Source organism: Psittacula echo (genome assembly GCF_963264785.1).
Source record: "Psittacula echo genome assembly, chromosome: 2".
NCBI classification, from domain to species: domain Eukaryota; kingdom Metazoa; phylum Chordata; class Aves; order Psittaciformes; family Psittacidae; genus Psittacula; species Psittacula echo.
Window position 1 is genome coordinate 50283956 of NC_137737.1, and position 18706 is coordinate 50302661.

The 18706-nt window shown below is 36.5% G+C and overlaps 1 protein-coding gene across 1 annotated transcript in view; it reads left to right on the forward strand.

Annotated features, from left to right (window-relative positions):
- NCAPG2 (non-SMC condensin II complex subunit G2) overlaps window positions 1–18706 on the forward strand; it is a gene marked incomplete at its 3' end in the record, with an annotated part of 44065 nt that overhangs the window by 17351 nt on the left and 8008 nt on the right. The window contains exons 10-24 of the mRNA XM_080610732.1: window positions 589–714; window positions 1609–1788; window positions 2854–3006; window positions 5468–5690; window positions 6945–7069; window positions 7546–7719; window positions 9514–9584; window positions 9849–10002; window positions 10171–10344; window positions 11414–11530; window positions 11644–11787; window positions 13838–13937; window positions 14617–14801; window positions 15666–15809; window positions 16907–17010. Coding sequence (XP_080466858.1) covers window positions 589–714; window positions 1609–1788; window positions 2854–3006; window positions 5468–5690; window positions 6945–7069; window positions 7546–7719; window positions 9514–9584; window positions 9849–10002; window positions 10171–10344; window positions 11414–11530; window positions 11644–11787; window positions 13838–13937; window positions 14617–14801; window positions 15666–15809; window positions 16907–17010 — 2174 coding nt within the window. The remainder of the gene's footprint in view (window positions 1–588; window positions 715–1608; window positions 1789–2853; window positions 3007–5467; window positions 5691–6944; window positions 7070–7545; window positions 7720–9513; window positions 9585–9848; window positions 10003–10170; window positions 10345–11413; window positions 11531–11643; window positions 11788–13837; window positions 13938–14616; window positions 14802–15665; window positions 15810–16906; window positions 17011–18706) is intronic.

An 18706-nucleotide genomic window follows, 5' to 3' on the forward strand; every position in this document is an offset into this window, starting at 1 on the left:
TTTGATGTGCTTCCTGGAGCTCAGAATATGGTCCTATTACTTATGTGCATAGATGCAGAACTGAATATGTTTATGTTGGATAAGTTACTCTCCAGGCTTGCTGGTACTTAGTTTCTAAATAGTGTTTTCTTGAAGAAATAGGCTTGAGCTTTTCAATTAAATCACCTGTCTCTAGGCAGCATTTTAATTAATTCAGTCTGCTTGAATTCAAGATTCTTGTATTCTGAAGAGGAGCTTTAAGTTCACTAAGAGAAATCCCAACTGTTTTTAATTTACTCAGCATTACAGAGAGAGAAGGGCTCAGAGTGTGACTCTTCAGGGTCATTGAAATTGATATGCTTTGAAATCTGATTGTATGAATAACTTGGGTTTTACTGAATGGGCAAAAATGTAAGGTAAAAAAAAAAAAGTAAATCGTATGTTACCCTTAAGTTCTTCCATACATTTTAAAATTCCTCTCTTCCATACATTTAATTAAAACCACTAACTTGCTGAAAGTGTTTGGAGCCCAGTATTTGACAGGATATGCTTTTTGATATTAACAGTCTGTGCTTACTGACAAATTTTTTTTTTCCTTCATTGTAACAGGCCAGAAACTCAGAAGTTCGATCAAATGCAGCATTTTTATTTGTTGATGCTTTTCCTGTTCATGATCCCAGTTTTAACACTGAAGAGATGAACAATGAAATTCAGAAACAGTTTGAAGAACTTTTTGTAAGTTTTAATGAAACTAAAACATTAAAAATGAAACTTTCATCAAAGCTAACTCAAAAATAAGCTTTTGATGCAATTAATATTTATGAAATTTCTGAGTGGTATGCATAGGGGAATACAGGCCTATGATGCAGAAAGTACAAAAATAATATTTTGAGCTTCAGTAGTATGTTCACAACAGATAATATGCACCATTTTCCATGGTGAAAAGCTAATATTTGAGATTGTTATTTATTAAGCTGTGAATGAAAGATGCTTTTGAAAGATTAGATGCATGGGTAATGGATCTTTATCCTTAACCTAGGATTGGAGAAGAGGGCTTTACAATTAATATGTAAACGTTCAATGGAAATTTACTACTGTATTGCTGAATGCTTCTGAAATGAAGTATAATGGAGATAAGAACCTAAAAGACCAGTTGAGATGGGTAAGAGTGGGCATAGTATTTTCATTAAGAAAATGTTTGGGAAATCCTGAGTATGGCCTTTAAAAAGGTAAACATCAGATAATTGAAGGAATTTCCAAGGGTTTTATATTGTTGCATAGGAACAGTGGCCAGTGTAAACTCATATATGCCTAAATATTCTTAATTAGGTCACAGATGCAAGACTAAATGTGAACTATTTAAAAAAAAAAAAAAAAAGTATTTCAAAAGTCCAATAAAAGAAAAGAATTGCCAATATTTGTCTTAATTTTGCTTCTGATTTAAATTTCCTAGTTTGCTTCATAATAAAATGCCTTCAGGGAATACTAATATTACATTTCTTTCATAGTATGAAAGAATATGCATAATCATTAAAAGGTAATGGAATGCTATTTGTTTATGATAGGTTAATGTCAAACAACAGTAGTCACAATACTGTTCTCACATTATTATTCTTCTCTTTGTTTTAGAGTCTCTTAGAAGATCCTCATCCAGTTGTCCGCTCTACAGGGATACTCGGAGTTAGTCAAATAACATCCAAATACTGGGAGATGATACCTCCAACAATTCTTGCTGATCTTTTGAATAAACTAATTGGAGAGCTGGCATGTGATACAACATCCGCGGATGTTCGATGCTCTGTTTTTAAAGTAAATCTTTTCTTCTAAATTTAAAATCACAATTATCACTTCTATATTTTACTTCATGCACAGGTTTCTAGTATAGGCCACTTTAAGTCAAGGAAATTACTCTGTGAAATTACTTAGACATAGTTCTTAATACAGGCAAGTTTTGCACATGTTTTATGAAAAGCCACACATTTGGAATGAACAAGTCCTTTTAAATTAGTGACTGTTTGGCTTTGACTCTCAACCACTTTGCATTTCCAGTCTTAGATAAATTATTTGGACCAGATATTTTAGTTATTTTCGCTGTAAGAAATTATGCTTAGACTTGAAAATGTATGCAGGTGGGTTCCAGGATGTTTCTATGTCACTGGTTTTAACCTATCCCAAGACATACATGAATATGTTATGATATTGTACCCTAACTTTGTGTTTCTGAGGTTTGGATGAATACAGTTACATACTGTTTCTTTGTGAAGGCTACCTCCCGTGCATTGTTCAGTATGTTAGGATTAGTTTGTCTAGATCTTTCTGTCATCTGGTAAATAAATAATAGCTTGGACAGAAAAATAGACTCCCTAAGCATTATTTCACTTAAAGGTTTTGTGTATGTGGCAATTCAGCCTTAAATTTGAGCTATCTTCATATTAATCATCAGTTGCTCCACTACAGCTGTGAGGGGGTCTATATGGGATAAGCAGAAGGTGCTGATTTATAAAGAACTTTACAAAAAAAAGACTTGCTTCTAGTCAGGAATTGGCAGAGTTCAAGGAGTTGGTATTGCTGCCAAAAAAAGTACCTGACACCATGCCCTCAGGTAGAAGGCAAGGCCATGGCCTCAGTGTAGCTGTAAAGCTGCTCCATCTGAAATGAGTTCACTAAACGCAGTTCACTGGAAATGTGAAATCACCATAGCAATTTTTACTGCAGAATATTACAAGAAAAATATGCATTCACAGTGTCTGTCGCTACTTAATTTAACCTTACAAGTATCATGGTCTCGTTCGACAATTTTTAGTTACATCTTTTTTTCATATCTACTCATTTATTTATTTATTTGGCTTTTTTTTTTTTTTTTTTTCCTTGCAGTGCCTGCCGATAATTTTGGACAACAAACTAAGTCATCCATTACTGGAACAGCTCCTGCCAGCAGTCAGACACAGCCTTCATGACAATTCAGAGAAAGTGCGAGTGGCTTTTGTTGATATGCTGCTGAAAGTTAAGACTGTCAAGGCTGCCAAGGTAGGATAAGTGACACTTGATATGTAGCAAGGAGGAGATAAAATCAAGGCATTTATTTAAAACCCTACAACAGTACCTTTTGAGATTTCTGCAGTACTCCCAAGAGGAAAAAAAGAATACACGCTTAATGTAGTAATACTCGTAAATTCAGCTGTTCCCTTCTTCATATATTTAAACATGTTTATTTCGAAGACCTGTGGATTCTGTTGCTATTAGTCACTTCTGTCATTTTAAAGGTTTTGATCCAAATGACAGTAGTAGTAAAGAAGTACTTCTTTCCAGTGACTTTCTGAATTCTACTGAAATCATGGTGGTTGTGAAAAATCTTTCAATATAAATAGATTGTGATTAGTGCTGCTGAGCTTTTCCATAGTTATTCTTCACAAAAAAAATAACCATAGGAGATAGTACTGTGTCTGCATATTACTACAGCAGGGATTTTTATAGGCATGCTGGGAAGTTTACCTTTTAGTTGAGCCAAATGCACTCCTCTCTTTTTCCTCTCCCCCACATTTTTGACTGGTTTGGAATGATTAATAGGTCCAGTGGCCTCTCTGTGCCTGCCTACTTGTGTTTAGTGGCTGCTGGTATCACAGGCACTCTCAGATTAAAATTGCCAGTAGACCCTGATCTGTTTTTAAGCGACATGGCTCTGACCCAGCAAATTTTCTATTTTTAACCCTGAACAACTTTAGGCTTTCTCTGCTACCAGCTTTAACCTCAGGCTTTTTCTCCCCTATAAAATGCAGATACGTTAGCTGTGTCTAAAATGAATAAAGCATAAATTATAAGCATTCACTGGCCTTGAGACCAGCTAGCACTGGCTGGCTGGGTCTGCACACTGTAGCGTGTGCCCTGGTGTCCTCTGTGCTTGCTGTCCTCCTGACTGTTGAGGGCTGGTGAAGTGGGGCCAATCTCCAACTCAGAAATGCTAATGCTTAAGCAATAAGTGATCTGGGACCCAAGCCTAGGCTTATGCCCTGACACTTTTATTTAGCAGTGCAGGCATTTTTTCCCAGCACGTTTCTGCTTTCCCTGCCCTCTCGTGGCCATGCCATGGCAGAGCAGTAGGTACAGCCATCCTCCCTTCCAGCTGGCTAGCTCAAGTCAGGCCTCTGTTACCTTTTAAATGCTTTACGCCTTTACCAGATTTCTTTTTTAGTTTTATTTACCTATTTTTTATCACTTCTATTTGCTTTCTGTGGGCATGGCCTTTGAGATTTTATTATTTTATAGTGATTTTGAACTAACCTTCTGTTCTGCTGTGGACTCTTACTTAGGATGAGACTGTTCAGCCTTAGGCATTATGGCATCTTTTAGCTCTTTCTCTACTCTCTGCTGTTAATGGTTTCCTAATGTCAATTTTATATTTTATTTTAGTCATGTTTTTGCCCTTGCTAAGCCTAATTATTAAGCCATGCTTACCTTATGCTAGACACGTACCTATATATGAATTCAGAGGTCTCTGTTGTTCAGGAATGAATTAAATGCTGGGTTTGTTGAATTTCTAAGGCTTCAGTGCTCAACAAACACATCTATCCCTTTCAAGAGAATTAACTACTTGTCAAACGTGCATTCTGGCTTTGATGACAGGACTTCAAAGACATATATTGACATTAGACCACCTCAGTACCTTCCAAATTCCCCAAAATGCCTCAGAAGACAAGATAAATGGGAGGTGATTTCAGAATTTAGAGCTTTTGGTTTCTTGCACACAGGTTCAGGATAAGGATTACAATAATGTAACAGCAAGTTTGGCACTTCCATAATACATACTTTAATGCATTGTTTAGGCATGTCAACAGAAAATGTGAAAAAGAGACAAACACTTCAAGTACAACAAGGTATTGTCATTCAGATTGTCAGCACAAAAAGTTGCCAGCAGGATCCTAGTAATATTTGCAGATCTCCTGAGATAAACAGTGTGCAGCTGAACCTTTACTTGGAGAATTGGTTCTGGTTCTTTCCTTCAGTTGATATATTACAAACAAGCTAGTGCTCTGCTAATGGGATGCACCTCTGGTTTGGGATGGTTTTGGAAAGGGTTTTGTTCTCTATGGGTTTTTAGGGTGCATAACATACTTGTGGTAGTTTGGTCCAACATTGACAAATAATTATGTTTCATAGTGATATCCTTATAAATATTTCTTGCCTATACCTTTGGAATTGCATTAGCATTGCAGGTATATTGAGGTGGAATTGCTTAGACCAGAATTTTACCAGTCTATCTGAGATACTAGCAGATTTAGAGGTATGTCAGAGCAGGAATGTAGCATTGTTATGGAAATATGTGACCTCAAGTATATGCTGAGGTATTGGTAAAAATTAAAAATGCTCACGCTTTCTGGTAAACGTTGTTTTTATTTGTTGAGACTTTTGATGTGGACAACACTTAATAGAAGTGATTGGTTTTTCTTCTATCCTTTTAATTCTTTTAATATCTTCTTTTTGTCTTAAAAAGTTCTGGAAAATCTGTCCTATGGAGCATCTTCTGACTCGTCTTGAAGTTGATTCACGGCCTGTGTCACGACGCATAGCGAATCTCTTATTCAACTCTTTCTTTCCCATCAACCAACCTGAGAATGTGTGGTGTGAGCGCTGTGTTACTCTCATCCAGATGAATTCAGCAGCAGCTAGAAAGTTCTATCAATATGCTTATGAATATACTGCCCCCACCAATATAGGTGAAGTACAAAACCTCAAAACCTTATTAGTCTTTGGGAATACTAATATCACACCATGTAATTGCTTTTCCATTTTTTTCTCTTGACAGTGGTATGCTGTTGCTAGATCTTTTGGTTTTAGTATAATATTAGTTTGTAGGTTTTGAAATTCTTGACACCAGCAATGAACCCTGCTGACACCAGTCATAAGCTTCTTCAACAATGAAGAGCCCAGAGCTTTTAGTTTCTGTTCTTAGGTGCTGTGTTATACTCTCTAAGTGGCATTATCAGGTCTGTCTTTTCCCCTTTCTTCTCACATGTACCTTAAAACTGAGCCGATATTTATTTATTATGCTGAATTAATTAAGTAAAATACCTTGGTACCTCAAGTGATCTGAGATCTTTATGTGGAAGATTCTATAGAAGGTGAAAAATATTTATGTCTGATAATCTGGTTATCTGGGATCTGTGGATCAGTAGTATTTTCAGGTTGTTCAGAGAGAATCTAAAAGCCTTCTTTCCTGTTACAAGCTTGAGAAACTTTCAATGAAAAGGGTATATAATGCACAGAGTATAGTTACTTTTTATAAAAGTGCTATTGAACCAAGTAGTACTGGAAAAAATTCTGTTTTGGAGGAGTCCTAATACTATAAAAGCAAAGTAACTTGGGTGAAATGCCCAGGCTGTTGCACCTTTTCTGACTACCTTGGTAAAGTTGTTCTGAAATAACATATGCTAGTGTATTTCAACTAGTCATACTTCCACCAGACATCACACTTTCACTGGCATCTAGAGATGAGCTCATCATTAGGGATTGCAATGATTAGGCTACTTCATCTTTTATAACGAATTGGAATTGACATTGGAGAGGATGAATCACAGTATCACAGTATCACAGTATGTTAGAGATTGGTTATAGGTCATTAAATTAATATCTGTGCCAGATGAATATAGGAGTTGTGGAGCTTCCTCTGATCCTGGTAAAGTGCTGGTTGTTTGTTGTTAGTTTGGGTTTTTTTGTTTAGCAGACCTTTTTAACAATAAAATTTTAGAACTTGATGACAACGTTGCCTTTTCTTCAGATTTGGGGGTATAGAAAATGTTCACATTGTTTCCGCTTCCTTTTGGAATATTTTTTTTCCTTTTTTCATAGTTATTTCTGGTTCTGTTGTCTGCTTTTCCCTACTGGCTTTGCAGCATTACACTTAGAGGCATTTACTAGCAACATTCTTAACAAATAGTAAATATCTAATTTTCTTATTATATTCAAATTAGCTAAATTGATGCTTACTATTCGGCGCTGCTTGAATGCCTGCATCCAGAAAGCAGTGAAAGAGAATCTTCATGATAGTGATGATGACGGTGGTGGTGAAGATGAAAGTGAAAAGGAGAATACAAGTGTAAGAAAGTCTACTTTATGATAAGTTCTGGTAACTTTTTTACTGTGCTGCTAAACTGGAAACATTAGCAGTTAATGATATGACAGAAATCTAAAGAGAAGCACTTGGACCTATGTGGAATTTAGAAGGGGAGAGCTGTTGTTATGGTGTTTTCATGTCCTGCAATAGAAGAAATTTGGTGAAGTAGCTAGAATAACATAGAAGCAATATGAAGCATATTTTAAATGAATATTTCCCTAATTCCAGTACCAGTTATACACTGGTTTTGTAATTAAATTATTAAAAATTTGTGCCACAAAATGACTCAAATTATATACAGAGAATAAGAGTGAATAGTAGAGTTCATGTTCGACAACAAACACAATGCCTTTGGGAAATGAATAGAAAGATTTTCATTGGTTTTCGAAACCTTATTTTAACCTAAATTTATATTTGAGAATATAATAGGTAATACCATCTAAGTGTTTGTGTTTCAGGTGTTGAATAATGTGTTGTCAATCGATGATGTGGCCAGCATGGCAAGTTTATTGGAGGTTACTGTAATTCTTTGGAGAAGTATCCGCAAAGCACTAGATCAGAATGAAGATGCCAAAGATTATGCTATCAGAAAATTTGCTGCTGTACTTCCTGAATATTTTAAAGTATTTAAGGTAAAAAAAGCCTAGATTTTTCTGTGAGTGCTTAGTATTGTCTTCAGGTGCTTTCATGTGTTATGTCTTTAATCTATTTTCATGGCGTTAAGTGTTCTTTTTCAGTGTTGCTATAAACTATACACATTAGCAAGTTTCTTGGAATTCCACAAGTGGGTAGAAGCTGTTCTCCAGCGTAATATCTGACCAATGAAGAGTTATCTAAATAGTCAACACAGAAATAATTATGCAATAAATTGCTCACCTTGTAATGATTTTATAGGATTCCATTCTTTTGAATCCTTTCTGGACTTTTGGAAATCAATAACTCAAAATGTACTATTGCAGAACAAATACTCAGTGTACATGTGAGTTCACATGTTTTTCTACCCACTGTACCCCCCAGCTCTTCCACCACCACTTCTTATGATGATCCAGCCACTGGAACAGACAGCTAAAGCAGCTGAGGCCCCTTTTTCACTTTCTTGTGACTGGTTTCTGCTAATTTGATTCTACTCTCTAACGAGCTTTTGGTGCACTTATTTATTGTTTGGGTTTGGTATAAGAAACTAATTAAAATCACTCATTTTCATCTTTTCAGTTTCTTTAATTTGTTTAATTGTTCTAGTGTTATTCCTCAAGATGCTGTCTTTTGATAGTGGTTAATAGTATCTGCTGCACCCTGTAGAGCATTTGGAAGGGTAATCTACTGGCCGTCTTTTTTTTTGTTCCTGGCTTTTATGCTGAAATATAATGTGTATATATATATGCTGGCTGTTATACTTAAAGTTCAAGTTCTTTTTAGATAATCAAGGAGTGTAAAGCAATTCGTTGGTACATAATATGATGCAGCACACCTGTACCAAATTCCTTCTCTACCCTGAAAGCATTTGGAAGTTGTCAAGGACATTCTAAATCTTTTCTAGCAGAGTATGTAATATCCCTCCTGAAAGGTGCTGGTGAGCAGCCATGACATCCAGCTTTAGCAGGCAACCTTTTTGAGTCTGATACTCTTACAGTGAGTAAGGAGCTTGGTTCTGAAAAGACCTGTCATCAGAGGCTTAATTTCTAAAAGACTACAGGTTGAAGCAGCATGTCTATTTCCTGAAAAGCTACAAATACATTTTTAAGTGTTCTTTTAAAAACCGTCATTAAAAGTTTTTAGATCTTCAAATGCCTAAGTAGGTAAGAATTTCATTTGACTGTATTTATGAAGCTTGGACATACAGATATACTATATTTTAAGAATCTTTCACATGAATTGGTTTCTATATAACCCGAATGAGACTATGTCATGGCCTAGACCTTGTATTATGATGAGTTGTAATGATTTATAGTGCATTTTATCTTACCATTGTTATATAAGCACATTTTCTTTTGAGTCTTTTGTATGAATTTCTGATGTGAATGAATATTTATTTAAGGCACTAGTTACTCGAGAGGAGTTAGATGGTGGTGTCATTGTGCAAGTAAGTATCAGCCACTACTAGAAAAAATGTAAGCTAGAGCTGTTATTTCTTTTGCAATGGTTGTTAATGTAATGGGAGGCATAATTATTCATGGTAGTTGCTCTGACAGTTTGTCAGAAAGCTGAATGATAAGGTAATTGATAATTGACCTCTGAGGACATGAATCAGAAGTTTCAGACTGCTCATAGCATGTTGTTATGAGCTGCTTTCAATTTCATTTCTAGAGAAAAAAGGGAAATCCTTAATTTGAGATAATTTAATCATGCTTTTTTGGTACTCTTTTCAGTTTGGTGTGTATGTACCTGTATGTGTACATCATACAGTGTATTTTAATTTTTAATCCTAGGATGAGCGTTGCACGACTCCACTGGTTATTCTGGCATCCTTTATGCCACCTGCTGCTATTCCAACATTCAGGTACTATGTTTAAATCCAAAATATTAATGACAAGAAATCTGATTGACTGTGCTTATTAATTTTTCACAACTCCATGTATTAAATGTCCATTTGGATAAATTTATCTGCTAAACAAATACAATAAGTTTGTAAAATTTGTGAAGTGCAAATATGTCTTTGAGCCATTGGCAGATCTTTTTTGGTATTATGCTGGTTGATTTTGTTTGAATTGTTGCTGCACTTCTGGATGTAAAGCTAACGCATCTCTGTTTGTTTTCTTTTAAGTTGTGGTGTCATCTCCAGGCTCAGAAATATTGACAATGGAGCTGATGAAAGCAAATATTCTACCCTGATAGACTGCATGTGTCGCTGGGGTCAAGTGGGGCATATTATGGAATTAGTCTGTGATTGGCTGTCGGACACGCTAACCCGAAGAAAGGTGTGCACGTGCATTCATCAAAGAATTAAGGAATTACTAGATTACATAAAGGCATTGTGCTTTTTGATAGAAGAGGCCTCTTTCATGCTGTATTATTCTGCTTTGGAACTAGTTGTAAAGTAAGATAGTAACAGTATTGTACTGATTTTGTGCTTTCTTCTCATTTAGAGTGATAAAACATCTGAACGACGAGTACGTATTCATGTAACACATGAATCGAAGCCAGAATTAGCAGTTGATTACATTGAATATTTATTGACTCATCCTGTTAATCGTGATTGCCTACTCTCTGTTCCTGAAAAGAAACTTAAGAAGCTTTTGAAAATTCTCAGTGCTGCAAAGGTAGTATTCTTCTTCCCATAAACAGTACTTATAAAAGAGTGCTTAATATAGAATCATAGAATAATTAGGGTTGGAAAGGACCTTAAGATCATCTAGTTCCAACCCCCCTGCCATGGGCAGGGACACCTCACACTAAACTATGTCACCCAAGGCTCTGTCCAACCCAGCCTTGAACACCGCCAGGGATGGAGCACTCACAGCTTCCTTGGGCAACCCATTCCAGTGCCTCATCACCCTTACAGTAAAGAATTTCTTCCTTATATCCAATCTGAACTTCGCCTGTTTACGTTTGAACCCGTTACCCCTTGTCCTGTCACTGCAGTCCCTGATGAATAGTCCATCCCCAGCATCCTTGTAGGCCCCCTTCAGATACTGGAAGGCTGCTGTGAGATCTCCATGCAGCTTTCTTTTCTCCAGGCTGAACAGCCCCAACTTTCTCAGCCTGTCTTCATACGGGAGGTGCTCCAGTCCCCTGATCATCCTCGTGGCCCTCCTCTGGACTTGTTCCAACAGTTCCATGTCCTTTTTATGTTGAGGACACCAGAACTGCACACAATACTCCAAGTGAGGTCTCACAGGAGCAGAGTAGAGGGGCAGGATCACCTCCTTCGACCTACTGGTCAAAAAAACATCGTATAGTGCCTAGAATTAAAGGCCTGCAAGAATAAATAAATAAGATTCAGAATCTCCATTTTCCGTCTCTGAAAAGGCTATCCTTCTCATTTATACTTCAAACAAATATTCCAAACTAGAAGTATATTAAGTTCAGAATTGTTTATAGATGACAGGTTTTAAGCATCTTGTCATTTTTAGGTGTTTCAAAATTTTTGTAATCCAGTGTTGAGCATTCTCAAGGGACCTGTCTTCTGGAATATACCTATAAGTTTTAGTCTGAAGATCAGTTTTGGCACTTCAAAATGAAAGTAATTTGAAGTATGACTGTTGGGTTTTTGGGTTTGAAGATTTTTTTTGTGGCTTTGTTTGTTTAATCTTTCCTTTAAAGCTGTTGAGAAAAGAAACATTTGAAAGGATTTTCAGGAAAATATAAATGTAAACCTTGATATTTCAGGAGGTTCTTGGCTCAATTCTGGAAGCAACTGATGCAGGTTCTGGTAGCTGCAATCAAGCAACTGCCCTAAGAGCCTTCAGCCTCTATTGCAGGTTGAATATTCATCTTCAGAACAAGGTATAGTTATACCTTTTCAGTATAAACTGGAATTACAGCTGATAATGTAAGGAAATTCCAAAAGTATTGAAAGACAATTAATAATCATCCTTTTTTTTTTTTTTTCCTTCCAGTTTTCTGAAAATGGAAAAGATTACTTATCACTTCTGAAGGAGACAGGTGCTTGGATAGAAAGTCAAGTTCTACCTTTTATACTAGCAAGTGATCAAGAGGATGACATTTCAAAACGCAGTAATGTTCCTGAATTAATTATTCAGGTTAGAAGTCTCTTATTGCGTAAATCAAACTGTTGCCAATCTGAAAAGCTATAAATATTGCAATTGTATAATGGTCTTTTTTGGAGCCCAGCAAGTAAATAAGCTAGTGAAACAGAGAGTCCTGATTGCTCTGTGCTTTTGCTATTCCTCTGATTGCTTAAAATCACAAAATTTATCTGTGTGTTTAGTTATAACCTTTATATTTTATAAATATGTGCTTACCCTAGCAATTAAATCAGGTAGTTGGCATCAACAATACAATATTCTGTTCTTATCTAGACTTTCTTCACCTACCAATGCATGATATATATTCTCTTCATATCCATTAAAATGAGGATGGAACATGTTTTATGTTTCACGCTTGTGAAAATGCCCACTCAAGAAACTTCTAGCACAGCAGGCGATGTAACTTGGGTTACATCGATGTAACTTGTCCTAAATGTTAGGTTTCTAACAATTCTTGTCCTCAGTCTCTCATCCGCCATATTAAATAAAGGTAATGTTTATGCTTTTTTATGGAAAAGTGCATTAACATAGAATTAAGATTGTATCTGAATCTTCTCCAAAAAGAAGAATCTTAGCTGCTGAAAACAAGGGGATAAGTGAGTGATATGCTACCTCTTAATAGCCTATTCTTCTTAGTGCAGAAGGTCCTGGAAATGACAGATTCACTGCAGCTGTGTAGCTTGTGTTGAATAGCACAATAGAATTTGACTTTAGAGGACCAGGAAGGTGGTGTAATTATGAGAGAGGATTTAGATCTAACAGTGTTTGCTGGCTTGCTTGCTTCCTTCCTTACTTTGTTTCCTTCCTGCATTTCTAGAAAAATTAGATAAAATTATACCCTGAGGAACTCAGTATACTTCATACTAGTGCTGAGTCCCATAAAACATCTTTGAAAGTCAGCAGAGAGGTAGGGTGTAAGTTACCTGGGAACTTAATAATGGGGTCAATCTTGTACTAAGTCCCACTGCTGCAGCTTTTTGAAAAGTATAAACCATAGTAAACTCAAACAAGTGCTGTAGTTGTTCCTGGTTACAAGTTTGTTGTGGTTTATGTGTTATTGTCTCTTCCCTTTGAAAGAAAAAATTATTATGCATATCGTAACTCTTCTATGGCTCCTTTTCTAAAGTTTGGAAGTACAGAACTCAATGTTATAGAAAGACAAGATACAAAATATTTATCACTTTTCCCATGACATCCTGTTTTTTCCCATTTCACCCTTCCTTCACTGCTTCGTCTGTTACTGTTTTGCACTAGTTGTTATGGGCAGGAATTGACTGGAGGAATTGACTCTTTAGGCCACTGATGTGCTGAGTGGGGCTGATAGACCCTCTGACACAAACCCCAGTGTCATCACTGATAGTATCCCTTACCCCTTATCTTCATTTGTCCTTCACAGAAAACACTTGATTATATAATGGGGGGAGGGATGTGTGTTTAGCTAGTTTTGGATTGTTTTCTGTTACATTCCCCTGTCATATCACTTAACCCAAGGTGGATTTTAGCATTGACCTTTGGGGTCCTTTCAGATTCTGGTCAACAGCAAGCTTTGGACTAACTTTAATCACAGACAGTGTCCTTGAACAACCCAGCTCATGTATATTGGACTGGTTAAAAATTCTCTACTGTACTCTGTCTATACATTAATGTTACAATCTGTTTAGTATGCAGCGTGTGTATCTCTGTAGGGAAAAGCTCTTTTTGTATGCTGTTTTTAATTTTGCTGCTCAAGATAGGTAGAGATGTTGCATTCTGCTTTGGTAAATGTTAAGTATCAATGCCTCTGATCTAAGTGTGAATGAAAAAGGCAGAGGATTTACTGCCTTTTGAGAAACTGTGTTTACTGGAGGAAAGGGCAATGGAAGCATCTGGAGAACTGTTTGGAACTCCTGCTTTTCAGAGGCTGGAAACTGAGTAACTCAAAGTAGATGCACCAGCTTTCAGGGAAACTGAGCTAAGATTTTGTGGTTTCCTTATTTTTAGGTTTTACTAAATAATTACTTTATGTAAATGTTGTTTCTCCTACACTTTTGCATCTCGTTTCTAGGCCTACCTGACAGTATGCAAAGATGTCATAATGGTTGGCCTTGGAAATCTTGCATTTCAGGCACACCTTTTAGATATGGCTCTTCCAGTTATACAAACAGGTACAGTATTTTGTACTAACATAGACGTCTCCTTATATGCTTAGCTGACTTTCCTTATTTTAGCATAACTCTTGCTTTTAGCATTTTGAAGTCTGTTTCTCAAAAGATGGTGTTTGCAGCTTAAGGTTGCTAGTACCAATAATACGACCAAAAGTGACAGCAGTTTTTCAGAAAACTGAAAAGGAGCAAAGAACCAACCCAGAACCATGTCACTGTTGATAACTTATGTTTCTTCCTTGCTCTCAGATTCCAGTTATTACTATATAATTCAGGGAGGCTTATATAAAGTGGGGTTTAATATATCTATAGTGATATATGTATATTGATATATATATGTATTGGTATGCCTTAGGAGACAATACTGTAGCAGTATTGAAATTTGGCTCACATTTGGAAAGTTGTCTGCAGTACAGACAGAATTAGAGCTCAATTACTTAAGAAAACAGCAATTTTAATCCCCATATATCGAGAATTGGGAGGAACACTGGATTTATACTGAAAATATTGATTGAACTGTATGAAAATTTCAGCTAAGGATGCTCAGAAACTATATATATCATCTACACTTGTAAACTATAGCTATTTATGGTATATAACTGAGTTTTTCATTCTAAGCTTGTACCTGAATATCTCAATATCTCATTACAATTTTTATATTGTGGCATTTCTCTTTCTCTAGAGAGAGGTGGCTTTTGTGCTCCGGTGGTATTCTATGCTCTAAAAGAAATTATTGAAGCTTCTGTAACTCAGAATACTGACACAGATGAAGTGGCAAATCTTTTCAGTGCTGTACAGACTGTCTTCCAGAAAGTTTTAGAACTTGTGGCATGTAGACTCAAGAAACAGCAGAAAGAAGGGATTCAGGTATCCTATTAGACTTGTAATTGCTACCTAATATGGAGATGAATCTATACTTTTTATACTAATGGGTTATACTTAGACACTTTGAGGTTTTTATTGGAGTTGACATCTGATTACATTTTCACAGTATCACAGTATGTTAGAGATTGGAAGGGACCTCAAAAGATCATCTAGTCCAATCCCCCTGCCAGAGCAGGAACACCTAAATAAGGTTACATAGGAATGTGTCCAGGTGGGTTTTGAATGTCTCCAGAGAAGGAGACTCCACAACCTCCCTGGGCAGCCTGTTCCAGTGTTCTGTCACCTTCACTGAGAAGAAGTTTCTTCTCAAGTTTAAGTGGAACCTCTTGTGTTCCGTTAAATTTTTTAAGCTTCCTCATTACCAATGGGTTTTTTTAATCCAGTGTTGGTCTCATCATGCCAAAAACTAGTAAATTGGAGAACAATACATTGTTACAAATGATCCAGAACTACATTAGTACTCATAGGCTATTAATCTTACCTGCAATTAAATGAACTTTCTGAATCTAGAGCAAAGAATTTTATTGTGTGTTATGATTTTGGTAGGGAGGAGAAATTGTCCTTATTTTATTTCTTTAAGCCTGAATGATACCAGCTTCAATATATGCATGATGTCCTAAAGTTCTTCAAAACCTCCTCACAGAAAAGTTAGCATTGTTTTGTTTGTTTCTTTTAAATTTATGAGTTGACTTCCCAAACATGCTGATTCCCTCTCTTATCCCAGGTGACTGGGATACTTTAGTAGCTTTCAAGGTGTGATCTGCTCTTCACAGAGAAGCTTGCTGAAATATTTCAATTATTCTGAAGCAATCTGAAAAAATCAGATCTGTTTTTCTTTGGCTATAGTTGATCCACTCTATTCAAATGCCTCTTGGAGAATTCATACATGCTGTCCAGTGCTGGCATTCATCTTGCCCAGTGGTTCACCAAGGTGTACTCTCTACTCTCCTGGCTGCAATAGTAGCAGAGATAAATCATGTGCTACAGGAGGTAAAGTGCTAACTTTTTTTTTTGTTTTCCCACTTACTGCTTTTTTAAATGTATAGAATATATGGACATATATGTAGACATATATGTAGACATATAGACATAAATGTAGAATATATAGGCATAAATGTATAGAATATATATTCTAGACAAAGGTTACTGCATGTGTTAAAAGTCCAAGGAACGATTATTATTGTCCTTGAAGAAGGGTAGCATTCCCAGTGTACGTTCCTAATGCATTTTAGGAGCAAATATGGATAGTAAGATTGGAAGCTTTGTGAACTAACAGGGAAGAGCAAAGGTTCTTTAGCAAAGGCTGTACTCTTACTGTGGTTGCTAGATAAGGCACAAATGAAGCAATAAGTGGTTGCCAGAAAGTACGAAGTATAACAGAGCTGCTTCTAAAATTCTGTGTTGCAGAAGAGACTGAAACAATACCAGGGATTTGCATGTAAATATTAACATATCAGCTAAGGGGCTGTGGGATGACAGCATGCTCTTCACAGATGCTGCATAGAAAAAGTGTATGGCCTTGGATGATACTGCAGATTCGTACTGATACATTAGGAATGTTCCCTGCAGGAAGTCATCTTAGCTGGGTTTTTTCCTGCCCCCAGGTTATTGTACTAGTAAATCAAAATTCAATTCTTATTAAATACTTGCCACATTATTCAGAACTGGATACCAAAAGAGCTGGCACAGCAAATGAGGAAATCACTGTCACCTAAATTATTTTTCGAAATTATGTATGCATACCTCAACTTGGAGACACAGAGGATACTCATCTGTGTTTAAGTAGGCTGTGCCTTTATAAGTAGTGACCAACAATGTAGTTAAATGAAACTTCTATTCAGAACAACTAGAATATTTGCCTTGATAGAAATACTGCTTATTTGTTTTAGATTTAGCCTCTCTAAATGTGTATTGTTTATTTGGACACAACAGAATTGGATTAAGGCTATCCAAAGAACACACATGAATGTTTCTTCTGATTGTTTAAGAATAGCTGTTGTAATTATTAAAATACAGATTTGCTTTGATGTTTTCTGCATACATATATTTCTTGATTTACAACAGTTCGGGGTTTTTTTCCTTTTTAGGCTTCCAGTGAAAAAGACTTAACTATACCAAGGACTATTTCAGACCTTCCTCCTCTTTCAAGCAGTTTAATGACCATAATTATGAAGACAGTTAATGTTGTCAGGTAAATGTTTCCACATTAATTTGTCCAAGTTTGTTGCTAATGTAGGACGTTTTATAGGTTACCAATGCAGTTTTAATTTCTAAATTAGAGTATTTTTTGAGGAACTAGATGCCTACTAAATTTACCTGCACTGCTTCATAATCTCTTTCTCTGGACATATTGCTTGTAGTTATTGACTTGGCAGGGGTTTGGTTCCTTTTTTTTTGGCTGCTTCTGAGCATGCTTCTTATTTACAAGACTGTTCATCTAAATGGATTCTTTAATCATACATCTTGGCTTGCTTCTTTCATAAGATACTTATAAACATTAGTCCCTTCAGTATAGAGATACATAGGTGAGATAAAATATTCACCAGAAATAGCATTAATCTTTTAATTGAATGTCTGCAGTGAGGTGACAAATGTACTATAGCTGTATTAAAATCACAAAATTCAAAATAGTTTTAAAGTATCTTGAGTGCTAAAAGCCCCCAAAAGTAGGGACACATCATTATTTTTTTAATACCTAAACTCGTTTAATTGCTGTATTTAGTGAGTATCCTGACTATCTCCTAAAACTATCGCAAGTGAATTCCATTTTGTTTAGTTTGTTCATATTCAGTTTTTATTTATGTGACTAAACACACCACAGCTTACTTCAAATGATCAAGGGGCTAATGTGTGTTCCTTAGAAGACCTGTCATTCTCCGTGACTTATCACAACTAACTGCAATGCTTAACTCCCTCGTCTGACAAGCATTGAATATCCCTGTCTACTGTCATGAAGTTTTGTGCTTGGCTGGGTTTTTTTATTATCAGTCCTTCTCTAGTTGAACTTGAAAAACAGACTCGAGAGAGGGCACCAATAGGTTTCCTAATCCAAATCTTGTTCTTCCATGAGGCAGCAGTAGTGCTCTTTTTAAGTGAAACACCATTATTTGACAAACTTTTCCAATAGAGATGCAGAAATTCAGTGAATGCCTCTGAAACTTTTTCTTGTTAGGCGTCAAAGAGAATCTTGTCCATTCTTCTTCATGAAGGAAACTGCTAGTTTGGACCAGATTGTTTCCATGAGTACTTTGATAAACATGTATCTATCTTCTAATATTTATTTTCTTGGTGCAAAGGTGATCTAAGTCAGGAGACAATTTACATCTGGTTCCACTGATGCCTCAGGACTGAGAATACATTTAAGGCAGGTTTCTTTTATTAATCTGTATTGATAGGCCATAATGAGAGTACAGTAGTAAATCATTCACTATCTCAGATATCACCATTCCACACCATAGAATCATAGAATAGTTAGGGTTGGAAAGGACCTTAAGATCATGAGTTCCAACCCCCCTGACATGGGCAGGGACACCTCACACTAAACCATGTCGCCCAAGGACTCATCCAACCTGGCCTTGAGCACCGCCAGGGATGGAGCATTCATAACCTCCCTGGGCAACCCATTCCAGTGCCTCAACACCCTTATGGGAAAGAATTTCTTCCTTATATCCAATCTAAACTTCCCCTGTTTAAGTTTTAACCCGTTACCCCTTGTCCTGTCAATGCAGTCCCTGATGAAGAGTCCATCCCCAGCATCCTTGTAGGCCCCCTTCAGATACTGGAAGGCTGCTATGAGGTCTCCACGCAGCCTTCTCTTCTCCAGGCTGAACAGCCCCAACTTTCTCAGCCTCTCTTCATATGGGAGGTGCTCCAGTCCCCTGATCATC